General features: G+C 42.8%; 1 protein-coding gene and 1 long non-coding RNA gene across 3 annotated transcripts in view; one reads left to right on the plus strand and one right to left on the minus strand.

The window, feature by feature from the left end:
* Positions 1 to 11486: 11486 nt before the first annotated feature.
* LOC119141597 lies at positions 11487 to 14967 on the minus strand. The gene is made up of 3 exons (XR_005101986.1): positions 14474 to 14967; positions 13977 to 14036; positions 11487 to 11985 (listed from the first exon to the last, which is right to left on the minus strand). It is a non-coding gene; the product is annotated as an uncharacterized LOC119141597 (long non-coding RNA).
* Positions 14968 to 15058: 91 nt separating this feature from the next.
* The window catches only part of PCSK5 (proprotein convertase subtilisin/kexin type 5), a 247605-nt gene continuing 239704 nt past the window's right edge, over positions 15059 to 22959 (plus strand). The window contains exon 1 of one of the 2 annotated variants that reach the window (XM_037374062.1): positions 15059 to 15773. In XM_037374062.1, the coding sequence (XP_037229959.1) occupies positions 15576 to 15773 (198 nt within the window). In that variant the 5' untranslated portion in view covers positions 15059 to 15575. The remainder of the gene's footprint in view (positions 15774 to 22959) is intronic. The other variant, XM_037374061.1, reaches the window with a different exon arrangement.

Consider the following 22959-nt stretch of genomic DNA (forward strand, 5'->3'; position numbering starts at 1 on the left):
GGCCAGATATTTCACCAGAACAGGCTCTTCAGCTTTCTGCTGTGTAAAGAACAAGGAAGTACAAAAATGTACAAAAATAGAGAATAAAAAATAATTTGCAGAGCATTTTCAACCTTTTAAAGGGGGCTGTTCCCACTGCATCTTGGGTACAACTCTGAGTTAATTTCATCTTGTTTTCCTTTACTTTACCATTTTCACTATAAGATACATTCCCAAGGCACAAAGCTCACATGCAAACCTTAACTTTCCTAACTGTGGTTATATCTGGAAGTAAGGATTTTGTTCAGGTTGGGTAGAAATAACCTGGTCTGAATCTTACTTGTATTTTAAAGTCTGAGGGGCCTGGAACTAGGTTTTAAGGCATCTCAGTCCAACATACACATACAGAACGAGGAGAAGACTCTAGAATTTTAGAATGAGCTCAAACCTCAGGAAAAAACAATGCACCAGTATACTGGGTATGGCTGGGATGGAGTTAAATTTCTTCACAGCAGCCAGTATGGTGCTGAGCTTTGGATTTGTGACGAAAACACTGCTGACAACTCACCCGTGTTTCAGCTACTGCTGAGCAGTGCCTGCACAGTGTCCAGGCCTTCTCTGTTTCTCACTCCACCTGCTGCAAGCAAGGAGGCCAGGGATGGGCAAGAGGCTGGGAGGGGATACAGCTGGGAAAGGTGATCCCAACTGATCAAAGGGATGTCCCATTCCATATAACATCACGCTCATCAGTAAAGACTTGGAGGGGAGTCTTTCCAAAGTAGACATTGCTCAGAGACTGGCTGGGCATCAGCCTGCTTGTGGGAGGTGGTGAGTGATTGCCTTTGCTTGTGATTTGGGTTCTTTTCTTCTTTTTTCCCTCTTCACTTATTAAACTGTCTTCATCTTGACCCATGAAGGTTTTCTCACATTTGTTCTTCCTCTCCCCTGTTCCAGTGCAGAGGGAGTGAATGAGCAGCTGGTGGGTGCTTAATTGCTGGCCAGGGTCAGCCCACCACAAAGAGAAAAGCATGTAATTTTCAGAGAAGAAAGGAAAATAAAATTATTTTTGTATTAATTCTATCAAATTGAAGTAGAAATGAAACAGGAAAAACACTCCATTTTTAAAGCCAGCGTATGTTCAGGGCCATACTCCATGGACATCCTTAAGTACACAACAAACATTTGTCTCAGGTGCCACTTTATTAGTAGGCACTAGATTTGGATAGCCTTTTTGATTAGGTTTCCACTCTGTAAAACTGGGCTTCCTAAATATGAATAAAATTTTTATCACTGTTCATGTCTGAATAACAAATTTTAAAAGGCCTATAAATCTTTTGCTCCTCTATAGCAAATGCACTATCCAGACACTAACAAAGTTTCACAACACAAGAATGAGACAGGTATGTTTTATTATCCCATTTTAAAGATAAGGAAATCAAGAAAGAGACATGGAGTGATCTGTGCAAGGCCACAGCAAGTTAGTGTTGGAGTCTGGGCTGGCTGGCTTTCCTTTCCCTAAACCCTGCCTGCCTTCAGGTCTGTGGATGGTATTCAGCTTCTGGCAATAGTTTGTGTGGGTTTACTTCTTTGTTTCTTTGGGAATCCTGAGACAGCAGAACATTTGGAGATGTATATGTTTGATACAGCATTTGCTGCAATTACGTTAAAAATCCCTACTGATGATGAACCACTACCTCTGTCGTGCATGACTGATTGACCAATTTGTGCAGCTCAAAAAGGCCAGAGAGGTGCATAGTTTAATTTTGTTTATTTATGCTTGCCAATTTAATCCTTTCTTCAATAATTCAACAATGGCACTGTTTCCCCTCCCCCTTAATTAGTCACTCGCTCTTTAAACTGAATGGCAATGATCGTAAGAGTTTCTTTATGTCTTTCATGTTATAGTAAAGGACTTGGAGATATTTTTACCCCTAAGTCATTGTTGAATTTGACAGCAGGACTATTCATTGCAGAACTAGGTGCAATTAGAGCAATTATGCAGATCACATGTCTTCCCAGTTTAATAGCTGTTTTTTGTTTTGTTTTTCCCTTTTTTTTTCTTTTTTCCTCCCCCCCCCCCCCCCTCCTTTCTTTTTTTCTCTTACTGCAGCTTCTCTAAACCAAAGAGGAGGATAAGGAAAGACAGACAGACAGACAAGTGGACCACCTACTGATTAGGTCCCACCATGGAATTGGAGAATTTGTTAAATACCTTTGTGCTGGAGGAAATTCCTGCAGGGTGCTTTGCATCTCAGCTTGCCAAAGGTCATCACAACAGCACCCCATGCTCTGTTCCTGCTTCCCAGCCAGGAAGGGTATGGCACACTCTGCAAACACTGATTGATATACCTCTGTTCTCTACAAAGTGGTTTACAGTGGATAACTGAACCAAATTATAAATCAGAGGGGAACCAACACAAATAGCAAATATACAGTAGCCTGTATTGTAGAAGTTTTAGAAGAAAAAAGATCTTAGCCTCAGGTACCTGTTTACCTAGTCCCTGCCTCACAAAGGAAAAAAACAGGTCACTAATTAAGACATACAGCACAATATGATCTATTTTCCTTACTGAAAGAGCATATTGACTTCAGGAAGAACTGTGGGCTTACAGAGCATCTTTCAAAAATCTATCCTCAGCCGCACTATAGATGCCTTGACATGAGATCCTGAACTTCAAAGAACAGTGTGAACAAAGTAAGCAACTGCTGTTGCGCGAAGCCTGGTTATAAGCATAATTCTGGTCTTCCAGACCCAGAAACACTTAAAAGCCTAAAAATCTGAGTATTGCCCTTAAATACTTAACTGAAAGGAAAATTAAAGATACTGACAGTCATCTGTAACATGATTTATTGCCTTGTCAACAATGCCTTCTAGTCCTCCTTTTTCAAACTTGCTATCAAGAAAATATATCTCAAATTGTCTGTGAAGCAAACAGAAGTATCATGTCCAGGCTTCAAAATTATACAGATAACTTTACAAACAAACAAGTTACTCTACGGCATCTTCTAAACACACAAAAAATATGGAGTCAGACAACTGACCACCCCTGAAAAAGACCATGCAGTAACATGACAAATAACTGTTGGTATACCAATTGTATTTTTTAATTCCAGCCAAACTTTCAAAACAAACCAAACATATCCTTAACGCAAACCTGTTAGCATAAAACATTTCGTCTTCCATGTGGACCACTTGGCTTCATGTGAGAGCTGAATTAACAGCAAACGTTACACCTGAGTTTGCAAAACTTTTTAGACAACAATTCAATATTATAAGAGCAAAACTTTGAAAAATTTGCTTTATGGATATAAGGATTTTTGCCTGTAGACATCACAAGAAGGTGAAGATATCTATGAGGTTAAACAGAATTGGTTTTATTATTTGCTAGTTCTAAGAGTGCAAAAATGTATTTCTTACATGTGTGTGCATGTTATGCAGTCTTTTATGCTCTCCACCCCCCTCCCTGTATAGCTCACAGACAGGGGAAACATCCACATCCAAATGTGAAAAGAATATTATAATTATGAAGGTTTGACAATGAGCTGCTGCATTCACATTGTCAAAACCTCCAGCACAGTACAGCCCTTTTGTGTTGTCCTGCTGGAAGAAACAGATCCAAGACGGTTCAAATTTCACGGCTCATTCTCCTTTTGAGACTAGTAAGAAGCATGTGATATATACAGTTTTACATCTTAACATCTTAGGGACTTGCATCTGTCTTTTGAGAGAATTTGTAAATATTATAATATAAAGCAGGGGAAAAATTTAAGGAGGTTTGCACTAAAATCAATAGAGTTTAAAGATGAGTTGTAAGCTACCATTGTATGTATCCCCATCTTCTTATTCTGTGAGCTATGCAGAACAACTGCATGAACAGGATTGGATTCATAGACAAATACATTATACACACATATATAGACATTCTTAACTTGGCCTGCATCTGTATATGGGACTTATTTTAAAAGCCTGTAACAAAATAGTTCTCATCAATGTCAAATGTCTTTTAATCAGATCCCTAATCAAGCAGTTTGACACTAATGAGACTCATTTTATTAAGGACTTCCAAAAAGTTTGAGTTCAAATTTTGATTTTACTTGATCTATAGCAAAAGACCATGTGAAATGCACAGAACAATGATTTTACCTTTAATTAGGTTCTATTAAGGGATTCAAAATGGTTTAAACATTCATGCTACTTTGACAGCCAATTAAGGACATCAGTTTACTGTAAACATTTGAAAAGGGTAGTGTAAGCTTTTAACGTGCCATGTCTAAAGCACAGGAAGCTCTTCATCTACTTGTAGCTTTTACCTATTCAAACAAAATGAGTAATGTTACCTGGAGCTTCAAATGTGTTACAACTAGAAAGTCTGAAGCAGAGGGAAAATCTTAGTTATGTTTGCAATACAGTTTCACACAAGCAAGCGTGATAGGTATGAGAGGCTGCTCCTCTAATAAATACAGGGTTATGAGATGACCTCAGATTTCCTCTTGTTATTTCAATGGTCTCCTAATGCACACAGGAGGGAAAGGGCAAGGGACAATGTCATACCACACATCAAATATGTCTTGTATTTAACTGCACTGGTGCATTGAGGTACTATACGCTGTGCTTGGTATAAACCCAGTGTAGTGACCTCTTTCTGTAAGTCACCATTTCCTCACATTAGTTTCCCTGGCTGCTCCAGGGGCAGCATAGCAGCCCGGTTTTCCTAATAATGAGTTAATGGTAAAGCCAGATTCTGCTCAGGTAATTTTAGCAGGTTTTCACAGAAGTTCTGTATTTCTGAATGCAACTGGTTTTCTGATTTTGTCTTTGTTTTATGTATACTTACAGGTGATTTTCCAACATATTATGCAACATGCTCTCTTTAAAAAAACTTCTTTGAACATCTGGAGATAAAACTTTTTAATTAACAGTTACATTTTCATCATTTTTAGAGTGTGTCAGGCATTGAGCTTCACTTTCTTGCCTTTCCAAGAATAAATCTGGTAATCTCTTCTGAGTTTTATCAGGTCACTCAAACTTTCTGTGATAGTCCTTGTGAATGGATTTCATTATCTAAGAACAAGTTTCCTTGAGCCATTTAATTGCTACAGCTGGCCACCATGTGCTAAATCCCCATCCTGACAGTGTCTCTCTGTGAAACTAGAGGAAAAGCTTGCCAATTGTGTTATATTGTTTTCTCTGTTTATGTTGAAAGGTTTCCCGTTTGGTCCTCACCTGTGGTATTACTGGTGTTAAACAAAGCATGTTCTGTTGGAGGAGGAATTCTTGTTCTAATGCATGCAGCAGTGTTCAAGCATCATTTCCTGTAGCTGAGGCAACAGTAACAATTATTCAGAAACTGTTGCATCATCTTTGTCATCTTGAGACCATCTCACAGCCAAGATAACAAAATTTGTCTGTGCTTCTGGAGAATCCGAACTGGGAAAAAACACACATTTGGGCTCACTCCAGACACAGTCAGCTGACATTATAGTTACATGACCGGAATTGGTGCCGTCCCCCAATTATGCTGGAAACACATTACCCTGATTCAGGAAGCCAGATCCTGTTCACTGTTACAGTAATCTAAAGCTGGAGTATTTCTTCAGAGTACAACAAAGATTAAGACAAAAATACAGCTGTGGAGTTGATCAGAAAACTGGACAGAACTAGAGCTGACCAGGCAACTCAGAACACAACTGACTAAGTGAGCAGAGGACACTGTCCTTGGGAGCCTGTTGCATGTTGCTGGCTCCCTCTGCAACACTAGAAGTAGTAAGACTGAGGATTTAGTTGCTTTTACTTTTTATTGAATGTCTACCACAAACTGTCATTTCTTATTTAGTATTTTACTGCTGGAAGTGATTGTATTCTCTCTGGCTTTAACTTCATGGATGGATAGATGATGTAAAAAATGAACTAAGTGACACAGGATATACCAAAATCTATCTGTTTCAGCAAGCTCTAACTGATCATGTAAATCAGAGGGTGTTGCTTCTCTCTCTGATGGTACAAGTGTGACTCTTCTGGTCAGAAAGAGGTCTTCAGAAAGCCCAGGCTTTTCTATGTCTCAGGGAGAGCTAGCATGGGATGAACATTTTAACCTGCTGTCTTTTGGGGTCACACAGGCCTTGCCCAAGGCACCATTCCCAGAAAAAAAAAAATAAATTATAAGGCTTTTTTTGCTGTGTATAGCTTCAAAAGGTAACTTTTAAATGTCACGTTTACATTGTGTATGTAGCTGTGAGCATGACTTTGTTGCATTCACAAGACTCCCATGAAAGGTTCATGGAGCTTATTGAGCTGGTTTATCAATAGTGGTGATAATCTATATACTATGCACATACTTCTTACACTGTGAATATTCAAGTTTCGGGCTATGACCTGCAGAACTGACAAAACCCAAATGTTTTCTTGCTTTTCAGCAAATAGTTACATGATAAAGTGCATACCTCTTCACTGAGGAAACAATTCTTCAGAATACGAGAAGCTTGAAGCTTTCAATGTGCAAATAACATCCCTTTCAGGGTGGGTATCCATAGATTTTTTTTTATTTTTAATGATGATTTTGGCAGTGGTGTTTTGGAATGGCTAACTACCACAAATGTGTGTTCTGTACATTAAACAGGTCCCTGCTTCATATTTATTAGAGGGAATAATCTGCATCTTACAGCATGAAGAAGAAGTGTAAATGCAAAGGGCGACAGAGATGTGTCAGACTTTTAACAGGTATCTTGGCAAACATTCTCATTTGCTTTGTTTGCTCTGTAATTGTTCAGTTGCTGAATTAAAAAATTTAAAATAAAAATATTTGGCTCCAAATTATCCAACTGAGGATTCAACAGAGAAGACACAAAGGGGAAGTGAGGCTGACACAGAAGCGAAGAGTGGAGTGCAGAAGAATTTCAAGTAATTTAGAACCAGCGTTTTCTGTGTCTTCCAGCATGAATGAAACTTTTTTCCAGGAGCAATCTAATTTCCTCATGAACTGTGGGAGTTTAATTTCCTAACAGCAGAGAAAGGTGGCAACAACTGTCTTCTGCATCACTCACAGTATAAATCCAGACCAAAATCACTTTCATTTTAAAACTGTTAAGCCTCCTAGAAAATGTACTTTATTTTCAGCATCACATAATTTACAAAGCTGGGGCATTTAACAGCAAGGAAATGAATATTTAACGGTATTGTAAATCATATATTATCCACATAGTAAACTCACACAGTATTCTCATCAGTTATAAAGAATGTCTGTTTCAGCCTTAACTTTGACCAGGGACTTAACTTTTCTAGCCTCATTTTGGTTATCAATTATTTTTGTCTATAAATACCTTCTTTCATTCTGTCTCCTGGGCCCTTCTGTCTTGTTATATAATGCAATATAACAGAATCAAAAGTCCTTCTAAAAATGATCTGCAGATAAACAACCAAGAACTTAGCTAAACTTAAGACTCAGATGATGCTTTGTGGCTACAGATGTATTAATTTCATTTGTTAGTTATCATCATTCTCCAGACACTGCATTTTAGCCAATCAATGCACAGATGACCACAACTGGACACATAGGATGCTTACGTAAAATACAACATTCCCAAAACTTTCTGGCGGAAATCAGTTGTCTGAATTAGCGAACCCACAAACACATGCAGATCCTTCTTCCCTCACAGGTTACTTCCTCCAGTGCTGGTTTACACATCACTGTGCTGAAGACTCACCAGGGCTACAACTCCAGATTCAGAGTTACTATTAATCACCACTGTAGGGCTCAGTACTTTGAACACGGACTACCAGTTACGGAGCACTAGGCTATGGTCTGTAAGGAAGATATGATACTTTAGCAAGGATCTCTCAGCAATGCTGTACTAGATACACATCATCATGGTCATTATAATTCATGAAAGCTTTCAGCTCTGATGTCCTTTGTTTTTCACGGTAAACAGAGCTGAGCACAGAGGATAACATCCCATGAGTACGACATACAGAATATATGTCCTGGTGAGAATGAAGGGGCGAAACAATGGGATAGACCAAGAGTGAAGAGAAAAATCTTCCCAGCAGCAGAAAGATAAGGAGAGAAGGAAAAGCAGATAGACTGCAGAAATTATTATTTTTTAATTATTATTATTATTTTAAGGAAAGGATACAAAGGATCAAATTTGGGAAAAGAAAGAGCTCCCATCAATGGTTTACTTTGTCCTTTGGGCCAAATCAAAGAACACCAAAGAGGCTCTGACAGAAACTGTCAGTGCATCTCTGTTCTTCAGCAGAGTGCAGAAGCATCTGCAGAGATGTGCATTTTCTCTATCCATTGTAACAGAAACACCAGAAATGTCTCCTCAATGAATTGACACAACAAAATCGAGTTTCTGAGGTAAAGAGATGAGTGCCATCCCCTTGGAAAAAAACACTTCTCACTCACTGCATCTTTCTTTGTAGCTGCGTTTTTACTAGGTGTCTGTGCTTCTGCCCTCCATTTCCTTTCAAACATACTGGTCTGGTACACTTCTCAGGTGTACCAGACATAGCTGAATCTTTCTAATTTTTTGTTTAAAACCAATAAACAACAAACGTTAACTTCCATTTTTGAAATCTTGGCATTGGTTTAATTACTACTACAACAGGGAAGAGTATATACAGTTCCACCAGTGGTCACGCTACCTTTTTGTTTGGTAACCCTTTGGCTTCTTCACTCTTCAGGAGCAAGAACATTTCTGAATGGTATCTTAAGGAGAACAAGATGTTCCACAGTTGTGAATTTGAACTCCCTAAAGGAAGAATTATTACAGAATTGTAACAGAATTATTTCTTATTCAATCACAAAAAAATAGAGGTTATATGTCCTAAAATAATGCCTTCCCAACTTCTTCCTTGTCTGGAACACAGTGTTTAAAACCCTGCCATGTTTCCTAAATGATAGGCTGGTGTTCTTTCAACCTCCCTCCCCATTAACAAACTCACTACTTCCAGGTCGTATCTTCTGTTAGACATAGGCTGTAGTAAAGAGGCTCTTTTTCATCTCCAGGCCCAACAAACTGCACTGAAAAAGCTCCATGCCAAAAAATGGCAGGCACATAATTCACAAGAGTTGTACTGGGAGGAGTGGAGAGCCCCAAGTTAAAATGGATGATCTAAAATGGTTATTTCTATACAGTATTTGGTGGAAAAAAGTGTTCAAGTTCTTTTACAGATTAAAGAAAAGACTTCTTCACACAACAAGAAAGCGAAGGAGATTAAGCATAATCACTCTATCATTTCTTAGGCATGTACATGGATATCATGACAAGGTAAGTCCCATGGAAGCACCTGAACAAAGATAAGGGAACAAGAACTGAGAAGACAATACCATGTCTAAAGAAGGTACTGAATGTGGCTGTGAAGCAGCTAAATACCAGCTCTTTTAGTGAAGGGTCTGCAGTAGTCACTGAGAGGGGTTTAGGCACAAATATGGAACTAGCCCAACTAGAGCTTGTGAAATGAGGTTGGGCCATGCTGGAAGATGTGGGATTACATTTTATCTCTTCAGATAAGGGCATTTAGCTACTATTTTTTTATTATGTTTATAGTTTGAAAATTGGGTTGCAGTCTCACTTGTCACTGGACCATTCTTTCTAGCAAGAGTATTAGCCATATGCTAACAACACGTCTTAGCCTAAGAAAAGAGTAGTGAAATAAACAAGTCCTTTTGCATTTGATGGTTCCTATAATACTAAATTGGAAAGGAAAATCCTATGGCTACTTACAGTATAGCTCAGTCTGTTTGACAGAAAAGGGTAGCTATAATAATTCTGACTCAGAACAACTGAGAAACAGCTGGAATGTTAACTCAAGTAAATTAGGGTGAAAAAACTCAATGTGGATGAATTCACTCAGATGAGTCATTTCAGGTAAATGATCTTCCCACCATCATACCACAGGCACCCAAGATAATTTCTATTGCTAAAATTCATAGCCAAATACTAGAAATGTCATTTTGATGCTTACTTCTGCATGTATTTGAGATTCTGGAATTGAAACTTTAGAATTCAATAAGAAGTTGGAGAGTCAAAATGTGCAGTTGATCTTCCGAAAAGGACTCAGAATTTAGTGTCACAGGACGCTGGGTCAGACACTGAAGCCAGCTGAAAAAGATTCCTGCTTCCACCATCCTCCTTTTCTCTTCATGCCTTAGCCACTCATCCTAGCTATGTGCTGTGGATTGCCAGTAACTTTACTACAGCTATTTGCACTGTCAACTAGATTGGGGGTGGGGTCTGCGTGTTGGTGTGGGGGTGGGGTGGGGGTGGGGGTGGGGGGGGTGGGGGTGTGTGGAGTGTCGGGTGTGGGTGTATGTGTGTGCGAGTGTGTGTGTCTGTTGCAGAGGGTGGTGGAAAAAGAAGTAACTTACAATTATTTTAACGAGACAGAGTAGATCTCAGCCCAAGCAGAGATGCATCTGCACAAATGGGTAGATGGCAAACAAGTATGCTGGCACAGGCATTGGTACAAGCAGCGGGAGTCTCTTCAGATAGTTTTGAAGCAAACAGTAGCATTTTTTCAAATTATGCCTGTCACTATGGTCAGAACTATAATGAGGTGGGAGCCATTCCTTCAAAAAGAGACAATAAACACAATCAAAAAAGGAAAGGTAAGAGAACTCACAAGGTGAACAGAATGGGAAAATATGCAGTGCAGCCTTATTCATAAAATGAAATCCACATGGTAACTGTATGAGACAGTATCAGCCCAATTATCAGTGATCAGGAAAAGCTCAGAATCATGCCTGTTCCAAGGACCAGATCCAAATTCTATTTCTTCACTACTAATAGACAGGAAAAAAAGGATCCTGCCCTTTTTTCCTTACGTGAATCACTGAACTTCTGCCATTAAATTGCTCAGGGGAAATCCAGTGCTTGGGCTGGAGCACACCCTGGGCAGAGGACTGCTCTGCCAAACCCCCGTCCCAATTTCTTTCTGTTCTTTTCTCCTGACCCAGACTCTTTATCCCAATTGAGTACTTTCACCCATCCTGTTCCTGTTCCTTGTCTTCTCTCCATTCAGGGCAGAAGGCTTTCCTCCTCTGCATTGCCAGAAGGCTCATTAAAGACTGCTGTCAATTATTGTGCTCACTCTCACAGTGACTGACAAGCGGAAACAGCAATCGCTGCACAGAAATCATGCTTTGCTGTGGACTGCACACAGGGGTACAGGTCCTGTAGTCTACACGCTAGGAACATTAAAAGGCTAGCCCAGTAAGTATAAGCAATCTTGAGGTACTGGCTGCTGAATGCAAAGAAGTGTCCAATGTACAGGTGAAAACTGTCACTTAAAATTTGGACATACCTAGGTGGCCTTTCGTAAGAGCAGTGATGTACTCAAAACAGGATCACATCCTGTTTCAAAGCAGAAGGAGGCAGGTATTTGCTAACGAAAAAACTGCTAATATAATTGATTGTGTGCAAAACCATTTTTATTTATATATATAAAAACCCCAAAATAACTTTATTCTTTTCAAAAGCAATTGAAGTTAAAAAATCAGAGGCAAGCCTGAAGCATGGAAAACTGTAGATCAAAGAACTGTGTACCAACAAATAGGATCGTACGGTGGCTGGTGTCGTGACCTAGCTGCACTGTTTATAAAAAACAGTTACGGTTGAAACTAAGGAAATCTGAATACTCCTTTTGGATACCAAAACTATCTGTCTTTCTAAGGCAATCTCTAAATGACTCCCTGACACAACCTCCATTCTTTGAAGATTTCTCTTCCCTGAAGAGTATTCTTTCATCTGCTATGCTCCAGACTCTCTCACTCCAAAAGCTGAAGAACATGTCCCCTTAGTTCCTTCTGAAAATGTTCTCTGCTCCATTAGGTCTTCAGTGGCCAGCACATCTGCTTGCAGGACTTCTTCCTGAAGGACTTTGGGCTATCACTTCCTTTGAATATATATGTCCTCTGTGGTTTCTTCCTTAATTATGATCCTGGGGTGCCGAACACATCTCTGGTGCACTGATCTCCAAAACTCACATAGAAAAGTGCTGGAAAGCTGAAATGAAGCACAGCATAGCAGAGTGGCTGCTGAAGCTAGTGAGCCAGAGAGATTTTCAGGCTGGGAAAGGACTAGAAAGGAAAGAATAATTTCAGGACTAGGTAGGCAAAATAGCAAGAAGAGAGGCAATTAGATCAAATAGGAGGAAAGTGAGAACAGAGACTGAGGTCAAATCATTGATCACAATCATTTGGAACTAACTACAGAGAAGGGAGTCAGGGATTAGTATCAATGACTCCAGGACAAGATAAGACACATAGAAATTTGCATTTTTAGCAGTCAGCCAGATATTTATTTTTATCATAGCAGAGAGGCTGGTGTGGGGGTAAGAGGTAAAAGGCAGAAGTTGTCACAATAGTGATGAAACAGACCAATTTGGTGCCTTTACTCAGAGGAGAAAAAAACTTTCCCTGGAGCATGGTGTGTACAAAAAACTACCTGGCCTTCAACAGAGTACAGAAGTAGGCTCAGCTACTAGCTACAAGTGGTCCACATACAGCAGGTATGCTGAAGTCCCCTCAGTGCTCTCTCCACTCACCTGGTGACCAGAATACATACTTCCTAGCTGTGTCAGGAAGGAACAACTTAAATTAAGACCATGGCACCAGTTAGGAATGCAGGAGCTGTAGCCTTTTTTCCTTTGGCAGGGGAGTGGGGAGGGGGTAGGGGGTGGGAAGGAGCTGTCCCGGCTAAGGATATGCCTTTGATGAGGTACTTGGCAAAACCTTGCGGTTTGGGGTTCACAGTGGCAGGGATCAGATGTTCCACATTACAACCAATGTCCAAGTGCTCCCACAGTAGCTGTGATTGCTATCTGTGGCCTCAGCAAAGAGGACTAATCATAGAAAAATTGCCTCTGGGTACTATGTCCCTCCTTTTTCAGAGGCTGCTTTTAGGTATTGCATAACTTTCACAACATTTTTGTCAGGCTATGTGATGCAATGCAGCATTAGGAGAAGATACTTGGTGGCAATGATGTATTTGCCAAGTCTACCGATTGATTCCTAGTAGCTTTGGTGTCTGTGTATAAAATACTGTCATATAAGCCAAGCTGGAAGTAGATATGTGACAGCATGGCTTTATTTTTTCCTTGTAGTTTGTGCCAGAAAAAAACCCACCATCTATACCATGAAATAAGGCAGTCAAAACAACAGTAAAATTAACTGAGAAAAGATCAGAAAATAGATTTTTGATTTATCCTCTTTACAGAAACAGACTGAGACTGCACAAGATTCAGGTTTTGTGACCCATTGATTGCTATGTACTTCAGTAAGGTGGTCGTTCATGATTAAACATACTTTAAGCACTCCAGATACAGGAAGAGAGCTGACTTGTGTAATTATCACTGAACCAATCAATAAGGAGGGCTAAGTGCTAGAGGAGTTTTAATGTCATATTCAATGAATGTATATTTAAGAATATTAGCTGTAAGATGTTAATGTCTTGGCCTAACACTGCTCCTGCTGAATTTGATGAGTGTTGATTGTGGTTTCAGTAGAAGAACGATCGGCTAAACAGTGAGCCATCACCTATGAAATCCCAGGGAAGGTGAGCCACATTGAGATCTTGAATCTACAGACAGGAGTAACCAGTATGTTGTCATACACTAAGCACATGATAATGCAAACTACAGGAAAAAATAGTGACAGGGAAAAGCTTATCACTGGCAAATAAATCTTTGGAGAAATAGAACAAAGAAGAAAGTAGAGACTGGATTTACCCCCTTTCTCCCCTTCAAAAACTAACAGAGGATGTGAGGTATTAGTCATTAACATAATACTGATGTTTAAGGGGAAAATGAATGAACTTAGAGAATGGTTTGAAGTGGAATGTGGTTTTGGCTGTCTGCATTTTAAAGTTTTCTACTTCATTAGGAAAAGAGTGGTTTTAAATTTAGGAACACAGGGGGTGCTCCTAGGTATTGGGAGAGGCGAAAAGGCACACCATGTTACTGTATGGCTTTCTGGAAAGCATCTAACTTCTCATACCTCATGTCCCCATGAAAAACAGAATGATGGCTGCCTGTGTTGGTAGGACGCCTTAGGTTCCTGAAAAAAAAAGCCCCACATTTACATTAGTACATTACAATAGTACTTCTCGTGTTCAAACTCCCTCACAACCTGTCACGGATCCTCACAGTAGGTCTGTTGGCCTTGATTTTATAGACCCATATTCTAATTTCCAAATAAAAGGGAGTAGCTCTACAGGTTGCCCAAAGCCAATGTGGTGGCTAAGGTTTAGTCCGCTGAGTGACCCTTCGGGTGTGGGTGAACATGAGTTTCTTTGGCACCAGCCAGGAGCTTCCAGTTGCAGGTGCCGTTTGGGCCGCCACATGGCCAGCTGCATCCTTCCCAGGTCCGCATGTGCTCTGCTGCTGGAAGCGCTTCCCAGCAAGGTGGCCGGAGCTGTGGCCACGCTACACAGGGGGGACAGGGAATGAGGTAGCACCACGATGGCCATGCTCCTTGTCAGGACCACTACTCACCTGCTGACGCTCCAGCTGCCCGCTTTTCTTTCTGAACATGGTGGCCACGAGAGGCCTTTGGATGACAGCTCAACGTTAATGACGCTGCGCAGCGTTTGCAAAACAACGGCCGGCAGACCCCTGCAAGGGCCGCCCGTGGCAGCTGGCAAGGCGGCTCTGGGCCTGTGCGTGCCCGCTCCCGAGGGGCCGGCTGGCCGGGCGCGGCCCAGCGGGGCATCCGGGGCTCACCCGCGGGGCCCCCTCGCCCCCGCACCCCTCAGCGGCAGGGCCGGGGGGACGCGGCCCCGACCGGGCACGAGGCCTTGCCGCAGGCCTCGCACCTCGCCGCGGCTCCCGCGGCCTCGCTGGCGGGGCAGCAGCCTCCGGCCGGCGGCGGCGAGGGGGCAGCGCCCGGGGGCGGCGGTGGGGGCGGCGGCAGCCGCGGGCCCAGGGGCGCGGGGGGCGGCGGAGGACGGGGCCAGCGCGGCTGCCATTTCCCCTGGCCCTCAGCGCTGCCGGGCGGGCGGGAGCGAGGGCGGGCGGAGGAGGAGGAGGAGGAGAAGGAGGAGGAGGAGGAGGAGGGAGGGAGGTGGCCGAGCCGGAGTGAACTGAGGCGCTAGCTGCCAACACTCACACATCGCCTGCCGCCGCAGCAGCGCTGCTCCCGGACCCGGGCAAGAGGGACAGCGGGAAAGCGAGGAAAATCCAGGCGCGGGAGAGGAGGCAGAAGATCGCTGGCAGGGGGAAGGAAGTCAGAGGGGAGGGAAGCGCGGAGAGAGGGAGAAGGAGCCCTCCTTCCCGCGGAGAAGACGACTTCCCATGTAGCTGGGGACAGAGGGAGAAGCTGGCGCTCAGAAACTGAGAGAAGCTTTCCAAGCAAGTTACTTAATCCCCGAAGAGCGGCGGGAGGAGGGAACAGCAGTAATCAACGATCATAACCATTATTCCCAACCCCTCATCATTTAACCCCCGGGCGGTTCAATGCACTACTCCAAGCTCTTCCTAGTTTCCTCCTCGGGGTAACTTCGGAGGACACGCCGCCGGTGCTGCCCGGAGGTGAGAAGAAGAGCCTCGGAAGAAGGAAGGAGAAGTTTTGTGGGGGTTGTGTGCGGAGGAGGAGAAGATGGGCTGGAAACGCCGCTGCTGCTGGGGAGGCGGAGGCGGCGGGGACCTTCTCTGCCGGCTCACCCTGGTGCTGGGGTTCCTGCTGCCCGCCTGCAGGACGCGCCTTTACACCAACCACTGGGCTGTGCGGATAGCTGGGGGGCTGCCGGAGGCCAACAGGATAGCTAGCAAATACGGATACGTCAATATAGGACAGGTAACCCTCCTTAAAACTACTTCCGAGCGGGCGCCGGCGGCGCGGCCAGCAGGCGGGCGGGCAGGGTCCGCTGCCGCCGCCCTGCGCTGCCGGGGCAGGGGCACGGGCAAGGGCAAGGGACGGGCAGCTCCGCGGCCGCCCCGCGACCCCCCAGCCCCGCCGCGGGGCGGCCGGCGAAGCCCCCCAGCGCCGCGGGCCGGCGGAGGTGATGCGCGGGGGCAGGTACGCGGGAACCGCGCCGGAGGGGCCGGGCTGGGGCCGGGGCCGGGGCCGGGGCCGCGGCCGCAGCGCCCCCTCCGCGGCCAGGTGCGGAGCGGGGCGCGGGCCGCGGGGGGCTCGGGGGGCCCCGGCAGAGCGCTGCCTCCGCGGCGGCTGAACTTTGCGCTCCGCGCCGGGCACCCTCCCGCCCCGCTTGCAAAGAAAAAACCGCCAGTGCAAGAGGAGCCCGTCCCGCGGCGAGCGCCCGTATCCCCGGCAGCCAGGACGTGGCAGCTGCGGCCGCCCGCCCGCCGCGGGGGGCGTCCCGACCCCCCTTCTGGCGGGGCGTGCGTGAGGAAGGAGAAGGTGACAGGGCTGGCCCCGGTGCCCCGGGGCGGCTGCCGGGCGCTCGGCGGCCGCCGGGGAGGGCGGCGCGCCCGTGCGGACCGGGGCCGCCGCGGGGCTGCCGCAGGGTGCGAGCCGGGCCCGCGCTGCTGTCCCGCAGCCCGCTCGCTTTCCGCAGGGTGCGGTGTGAGCGCAAGCGGGAGGAGCAGTCGGGTCTCGGGTGCCGGCGCTGTGGGCAGGGTTCGCCGGCCCGCGCCCGGCCGGTTGGGCAGCACCTGGGCTCTGCGGAGCCCCGTGAGTGTTTCGCTGGAAAGCGCCTGGGTTGCCGGGATCACGCTGTGAGAAAATGCTTGGATCCATCCATCCAGGTCTGGGAACTGCAAGTGAGGAAACACCTGGTTGTCGCTGGATCCTATCAGGCTGGGAAGTCCTCCCGCCTGCTACAGCTAGGCACAGTTGCTGCTTGAAATGTCCTAAGATCACTTTTTCTGACAGAGTTTGTGGCCAGTATCCTAGGCTTTCCTGAGAGTTATCCTGAAAACAGGAGTTGCAGATGTAGGGTTTAGCAAGGTGAGTGCCTAAAAAATAAACAATTCTGCCTCACACTTGGGTGCAAACATCCAAGAACAGTCTTTCTAGACAGTGGTTTAGAACTGAAAGTTTAGAAATGAGCATTTACCGGTACAGAAGGCTTTATCTTATACGTGAGATTCACAAAAATGCAGTGCATTCACACAGTGGGCCTTTTACATCAACCAGATCAAAATGAGATGCAATTATTATTTGTGTTGTAAGATGAGTTCCCGTTTACTCAAAAGTTTGAAGCATGCATCTCAACTGTTCACCATCATTGCAAGTCTGAATAAGAACTGTGCAGTCTGTTTAGATAAATAATTTACATAAGTAAAGCCAGAAAATGACACTGAGGGAGCACAAAACACAATGTGTAAAGATGCACTTACTTGAAAAAAACCATGAATACTGACTTCTCTTTTGGAGCACTTGGGCAGGTAAGGAATGTTATTCCCAGGTGGAGGCACAAAAGTTCGGGAGGAAGGTTTCATGTCAAAATTGAACGCCTGCCTTGAAATTGCCATTTAGGAATCCAAGTGCAAACTTTTTTGCTTTGATGTCTTTCTTTATATCTTACATGCATCTTTTGCTCAAGGTGTTTCTCTGTATTCCTGTTTGGGCCTTTGCAGTGCCGAAATAAGCAATATAGTTGGTTGGAGGATGTGCTTCTTCCCCTTTGGTCTTTTTTCAAGCCAGCTGGCTAACTCAGAGCCTGCTTTCTTATACCCTGTTATCCAAACCTCATGTATTAAGTAAAGAGTGTAGTAAGCCGCTATTGCTTCTTATGTGTCAGTGAAAGTGCCATGTATACACCTATGGGATATTAATAATAGATACATTACTGATCAGGTATACCGATGGGAATGAGAGCAAATAGAGACTATAAATAATGAAAAACTGGAAAATACAGTACCAGGTATGCCAGTGAAAAGAGAGCGTGTGTGAAGGGAGCCAATACTGTTGCTTAGTTATGCAGATAAAGAGAGTGCAGGTAGGAGATGCGTATAAGAAAGTTAAATGATAGATTCATGAGAAAGAAAACTTCAGTAACAGTATGAACTAGACTCATGGGAGATTCCTCATCTTCTGGCTGTAACCAGCCTTTAAGAAGCCACAAGAAACAGGTGGTGGGCATATGTGAAGACATTCCACAGAGCTTCCTATATGTATTTTGGATTGGAGTAACTGGGTGCTAGATGTCATTGTGCCGTGCCAGCATAGAGTGCAGCCCTCTGCCATTGCAGTTAGACACCCTAAGAAGTGTTGTGCATTTGCACAAAGTCTTATGCAGAGTTTCCTTTTATGGGTATCTTTTTACAATAGCCAGTGTTAAGTTTCTGGTAATTTATTGCAAAATCATCTCCAAATGCTATTTTTCTGACAGCACATTTGTTAGTATGTTGGCGGTCAGTCTAATGTCTGTTCTTTTATTCCCAGCTCATGCTTATAAAACTTTCATCAGACTGACCTGGTCACTAGATAGAATTTATAATTTGAGAATTCAGAGTCCAAATGGCTGTGGTCTGACCATACATAGTTTAATATGTAAATATATGGTTCAAAGCCTGTGTAAAATTGTTCTGTAACTGTGTTTCTTAAATATATGAAAAAATATGTAATGTTTTCTGTGAAGCTATCGATCACTCTTTGTAGATTGTATCATTTGATGAAGATGGTTAAAGGGAGTAAGGTATTAACTTTTAGAGAAAAGAAGTCAGGAAATATCTGGACTAATGAGTTAAATTTGCCTGTAATGGGCTTTTTGCGTAATTTGGAAAAGCAGAAAGATAGTTGACACAGAACAGGAAGTACAAAGGAACAAAGAATGGGGCAAGAATCTACTGTTTGTTATTGAGAGACAATTGCAAGCAATTTAAAAATCTGTACTTAGTGTGAGTTGTTGAAAGACATCCTCTTAGCTGAATACACTGTGAGAACGCTGAAAGAGATAACCAGTAGGCAGAATTCTCTGTTAGAGGCAGGACTTCACATGCTTATTGTCTGTGTATTGTGGCAGCTATGGCCAGACAATTAAACTTTGGTTTTGCTGATAATATCTCTCCTAGGTAAGCTGAGAGATTATAATTAAAGCTGCAAGTGTTAGTCAAAGCTAAGTTGTTTACTTCTGCTTAAAGGAGGAGATTACAAATCTTATAAAAATACACATCCAAAAGTCATCTGAAATAGATTTTTAAAAACCTAGTGTAGTGCATTAAGCATAACATTTTTGGTTAAATTAAATTTGTGAGCTCATCTTTAAGAAGAAAGTGCAAAAACTAAGCCCAGATCCCACTATGGCTGTCCCAAAGAACAAAATCGGTACAAATGACCCAGAAAAAGAATGGAATTAAAACAGTCAAGATAAGACATAGTGAAACTGTGTATAAAAATGAAAGTCAAGTAGGTGCAGTTGCAGCAATGCAAACCAGGAGTATTCTGACAACGGTTACTTACATGTTTAAAGCTGAAAGGAATAGTGGAGAACTGAGGGATTCTGAAGGTCTTACTCTTCTTACCAGCCACCCTGTTAATTTTGAATGAGTGGAGGCGCAAGGTGCTGTGGAAGAGTTTAGTGTAGATTTGGATTAAAACAATTGAGTGTAGGCAGCATTTGGGTTGTATTTGTGGAAAAAAATGTCATTGAAAGGTATACTAAGTTGATCAGTGGAGACAAGATGGTAGACCCGGGAAGGCTGTGAACCATTAAAATCAGACTACATCCCTTCTCCCACTTTTCTTTTTGGTGCATTCACAGTAACAGGTAGAATTTAGCTTTCCCTTTTTGTGGTGCTCCTGTGATTTGGCAAATATCCATTTAAGTCTTGAAATAATTCTTATGTCTATTCTCATTGCCATGGTGATGACAGGAAAGCTACAAAGCCTACTTGGACGACTGGACAAGTTAGAAATAGATGGCAGAAAGGGATGTTAAAACAGGCCTTGAGATCACCTACTGGTAAGCAATTGAGTAGTCCTGCAACTCACAGCTTCTGGTAAACTGTTGCTTTCAAACTTCTTGTGTGATCTCCATCTCTTGTTACAGAAATTTGAAGCTTTAGGTTCTCTTCTTATTGAAAAGAGGAGTTTTCCATTAATTTTTAGGGGACGTGGTGCTACAGAGAACGAATCTTCTTTTACTTGCGTGTTTTTGCAAGCTACGTGTTCTGGTTCTTGTTTCCTACAAATTATTCCAACATACAGCTCATTTATCCTGTATTTGCTTACCATTACCAATGTGAAGTGTACAGTAGACATAGAAGTTGGTGGGTTTTTTTTTAAAGATACTTGAATTTTTGCAGTAAGTCTAGTGAGACTGTCATTAATTTTCTTCATATATGGCTTGGAAAAGCGTAGACCGGCAAATTAGACCTATCATTGTATCAATTGTTATTCAGTTTCTGTTGGAAACTCTTTCCCCACAGGACTGAATGAAGGTTACACATCAGAAGAAAAGAGGCAGTAGATCCCGTTACTGGCTGAAACAAGTGGGCAGGATACCCTTCAGAAAGTCAGTGATTTTGATTGTGGTACTTAGTGCCACCAGGTTGGAGCTTCTGATTTGGACAGTAGGGCCCACTTGAGCTGACACTTAAATTAACAGACATTCACTTAAGGCCTGTTAAAGGCCTGTCCCATAACTTTAGGCTTAAGTACATGGTTACTAGTAATGTGATTTCTGTGACATAACCATAGCTGCTTCGAAGACAATGGAGCAAACACAGTAAAGCTAATCTACAAAGGAATCAGCCCCAAATCCTCTTTCATTGGGCGTTAAACTAGCACAGACATGTAATATCAGAACTTAAATGCATAGAGTGGACTTTTTTTTTTGTCCTTTTCCTATGTATTGTAGGTATTTCTGGCCTGCCCTTGAAATGCAATTAGTGTTTCTTTAAGGAGCAAATCCTTGCCTCATGAAAAGGTTGCCTCTGTTATTTTTGCATGGTTCTTTTAAGAAAGTAGTCTGCACTAGTGAACCCTCTAGGAGTATGATAAGTAAGTATAATGCAAAGCAGTCGAGGAGCTGTTATAAGTTACACGGTGGGTGGAGCAATATAATGCCTCCCCCAGCAGCTCCTTGCTGACATATTTTACCTTTCTGTTTTGCAGTGGCTGCACTAAGCAGACCTTTCTCTTAGAGCAAAGCATCTGTCACTGACTTTTGAGAAAGTTTCACTGTTGGCAGCTGTTCAGGGTTAAACATATAGTCTGTGTAGCATTGTACAATTGGTATAAATATTATGACTGTATTGATAGCATGGAAATTCCTTACTATACAGTGAAAGAAGGAAGCTTTCTCTTGATACAGCCATGAAAGTTAAGGTATACTTATATGTCACCTTGATTCCCATGAATTTCCTCATTTCTTGTAAACACAACTTCTCATTAGTTTGGTGGTAAAATATTCTCAACAGACTGGAGAAAGGAACAGCAGCTTACAGAGGGATGACTTGTAAAGCATCTGAGAAGTTGGGAATGCTACTCTGGGCTCCAGTGCTGAAAGCTTTTGTGCTCTTGAGCTATTGACTTTCCCCACGTTTCTTCATTTATATGGATAAAAGAGGAGGAGCTTCAATAACTAACTCTGGGCACATAAGCTTATTTTAATTTGAAATGTGTGGGCTTCAAAGTAAGGAAGTTTTTCTAGGTTTGTGCCTTTCTAGAAAGTGGTGCATCATCAGTTTCAGGTTGCTGTCATCATGTGCCAGGAGTTTCTCTTTCAGGCAGCGGACTTTCATTGAATGTGCAGTAGAGTGGGAGAAACAAACACCTGATACCCAAAGATGATGAAAGAATGGAAAAGATAAAGATGTCTTACCTGTGGCTCCAACAAGGGACAGAAAAGTTGTATTAGTTAGTATAGGAGTAAACTTTTGATCCTTCTGTTCCTTTTTCATTCTTAATTCTAGGGAGGGGCCGAGGATGGGTCAGCACTTTTCCAGATCACATCTTCACTCTCCTAGTTGTATTTTTCCAGTAATTTTTTTTTTCCTCATCTCTTCCAAGGTCTAGTGGCCTACTCCCCACCCTTGGCAAATGAGGGACTACCCTTTCCCTGCAATTTTCTTCCTGCAAGGAATACATACTGTTTGCCAAAAGACACCTAAGTGAGAAGCTTAAGGTGTGACCCAGGAATCACTGTTAGATATACAGATGTGTTTTTTAGACAAAATAAATGCTGATATGATTTGCCAGAAGGTTTTTCTTTGGTTGTTTTTTGGGTGGGTTTTTTTGTTATTGTTGGGTTGAGGTTTTTTTACTTATTTATTGGGAGTTTATAGATTTAAAGCCAGCAAATCACACAAAAATTTAATAAATATTAGTTCATTTCAAACCTGAGGTCCCAGTGATGGCACAGAGAAGATGTGTAACAAGATCAATTGATTAGAAAGAATGAGAGGAATGTCTCTTTTCCATTTTCCAAATCTATTCCTGATGGGAGGCAAAAGGAAATTTTGCAAACTAAGTAGCTGAAATTGGAAGACTAGGAAAAAAGCATTCGGTTAAGAGAAAAGGGAGGTTATTTTAAGATAAAAAGCCTAAAGCAAGCTTGTTTTCAGCAAAGGCAGATGTTTGCTACCCTGATCTCCACCACCTTAACATGGATGACTCAGAAAAGCAGGATGGTAGGGCTCTCTGTGCAAAGTTCAGCTACCCCATCATATTAATAATATACTCAGTTAATAGAAGAGACATGCCCCTTAAGATTCTGTGTGGTCATAGCATTGAAACAGAGTATAGTCTTACTAAAATTTAATACCTGGGATAAATTTAATGAAGTACTGAGTATTAATGATGCAAGTACCAGAACTACAGTATTAAAAGAATCAAAGCTAGATATACTCTAACCTTTATGCACATGGAGATGTAGTGGGGTTACACAAATACACCAAGGAAAACTGAATTTTCTCCTATTCATGGCAGAAAGGAGTACATTTAGGGACTGGTAGAGAGTAACCACCAGGTAGAAAGATCTTTGGAAAACATAAGCACTGAAATAACATTCTTGCAAATGCTCACATGCCACAAAACCAGAAAACCAGCACATATTGGAGAGTACAGAGGGTAT

The sequence above is a fragment of the Falco rusticolus genome, chromosome Z (genome assembly GCF_015220075.1).
Source record: "Falco rusticolus isolate bFalRus1 chromosome Z, bFalRus1.pri, whole genome shotgun sequence".
NCBI classification, from domain to species: Eukaryota; Metazoa; Chordata; class Aves; order Falconiformes; family Falconidae; genus Falco; species Falco rusticolus.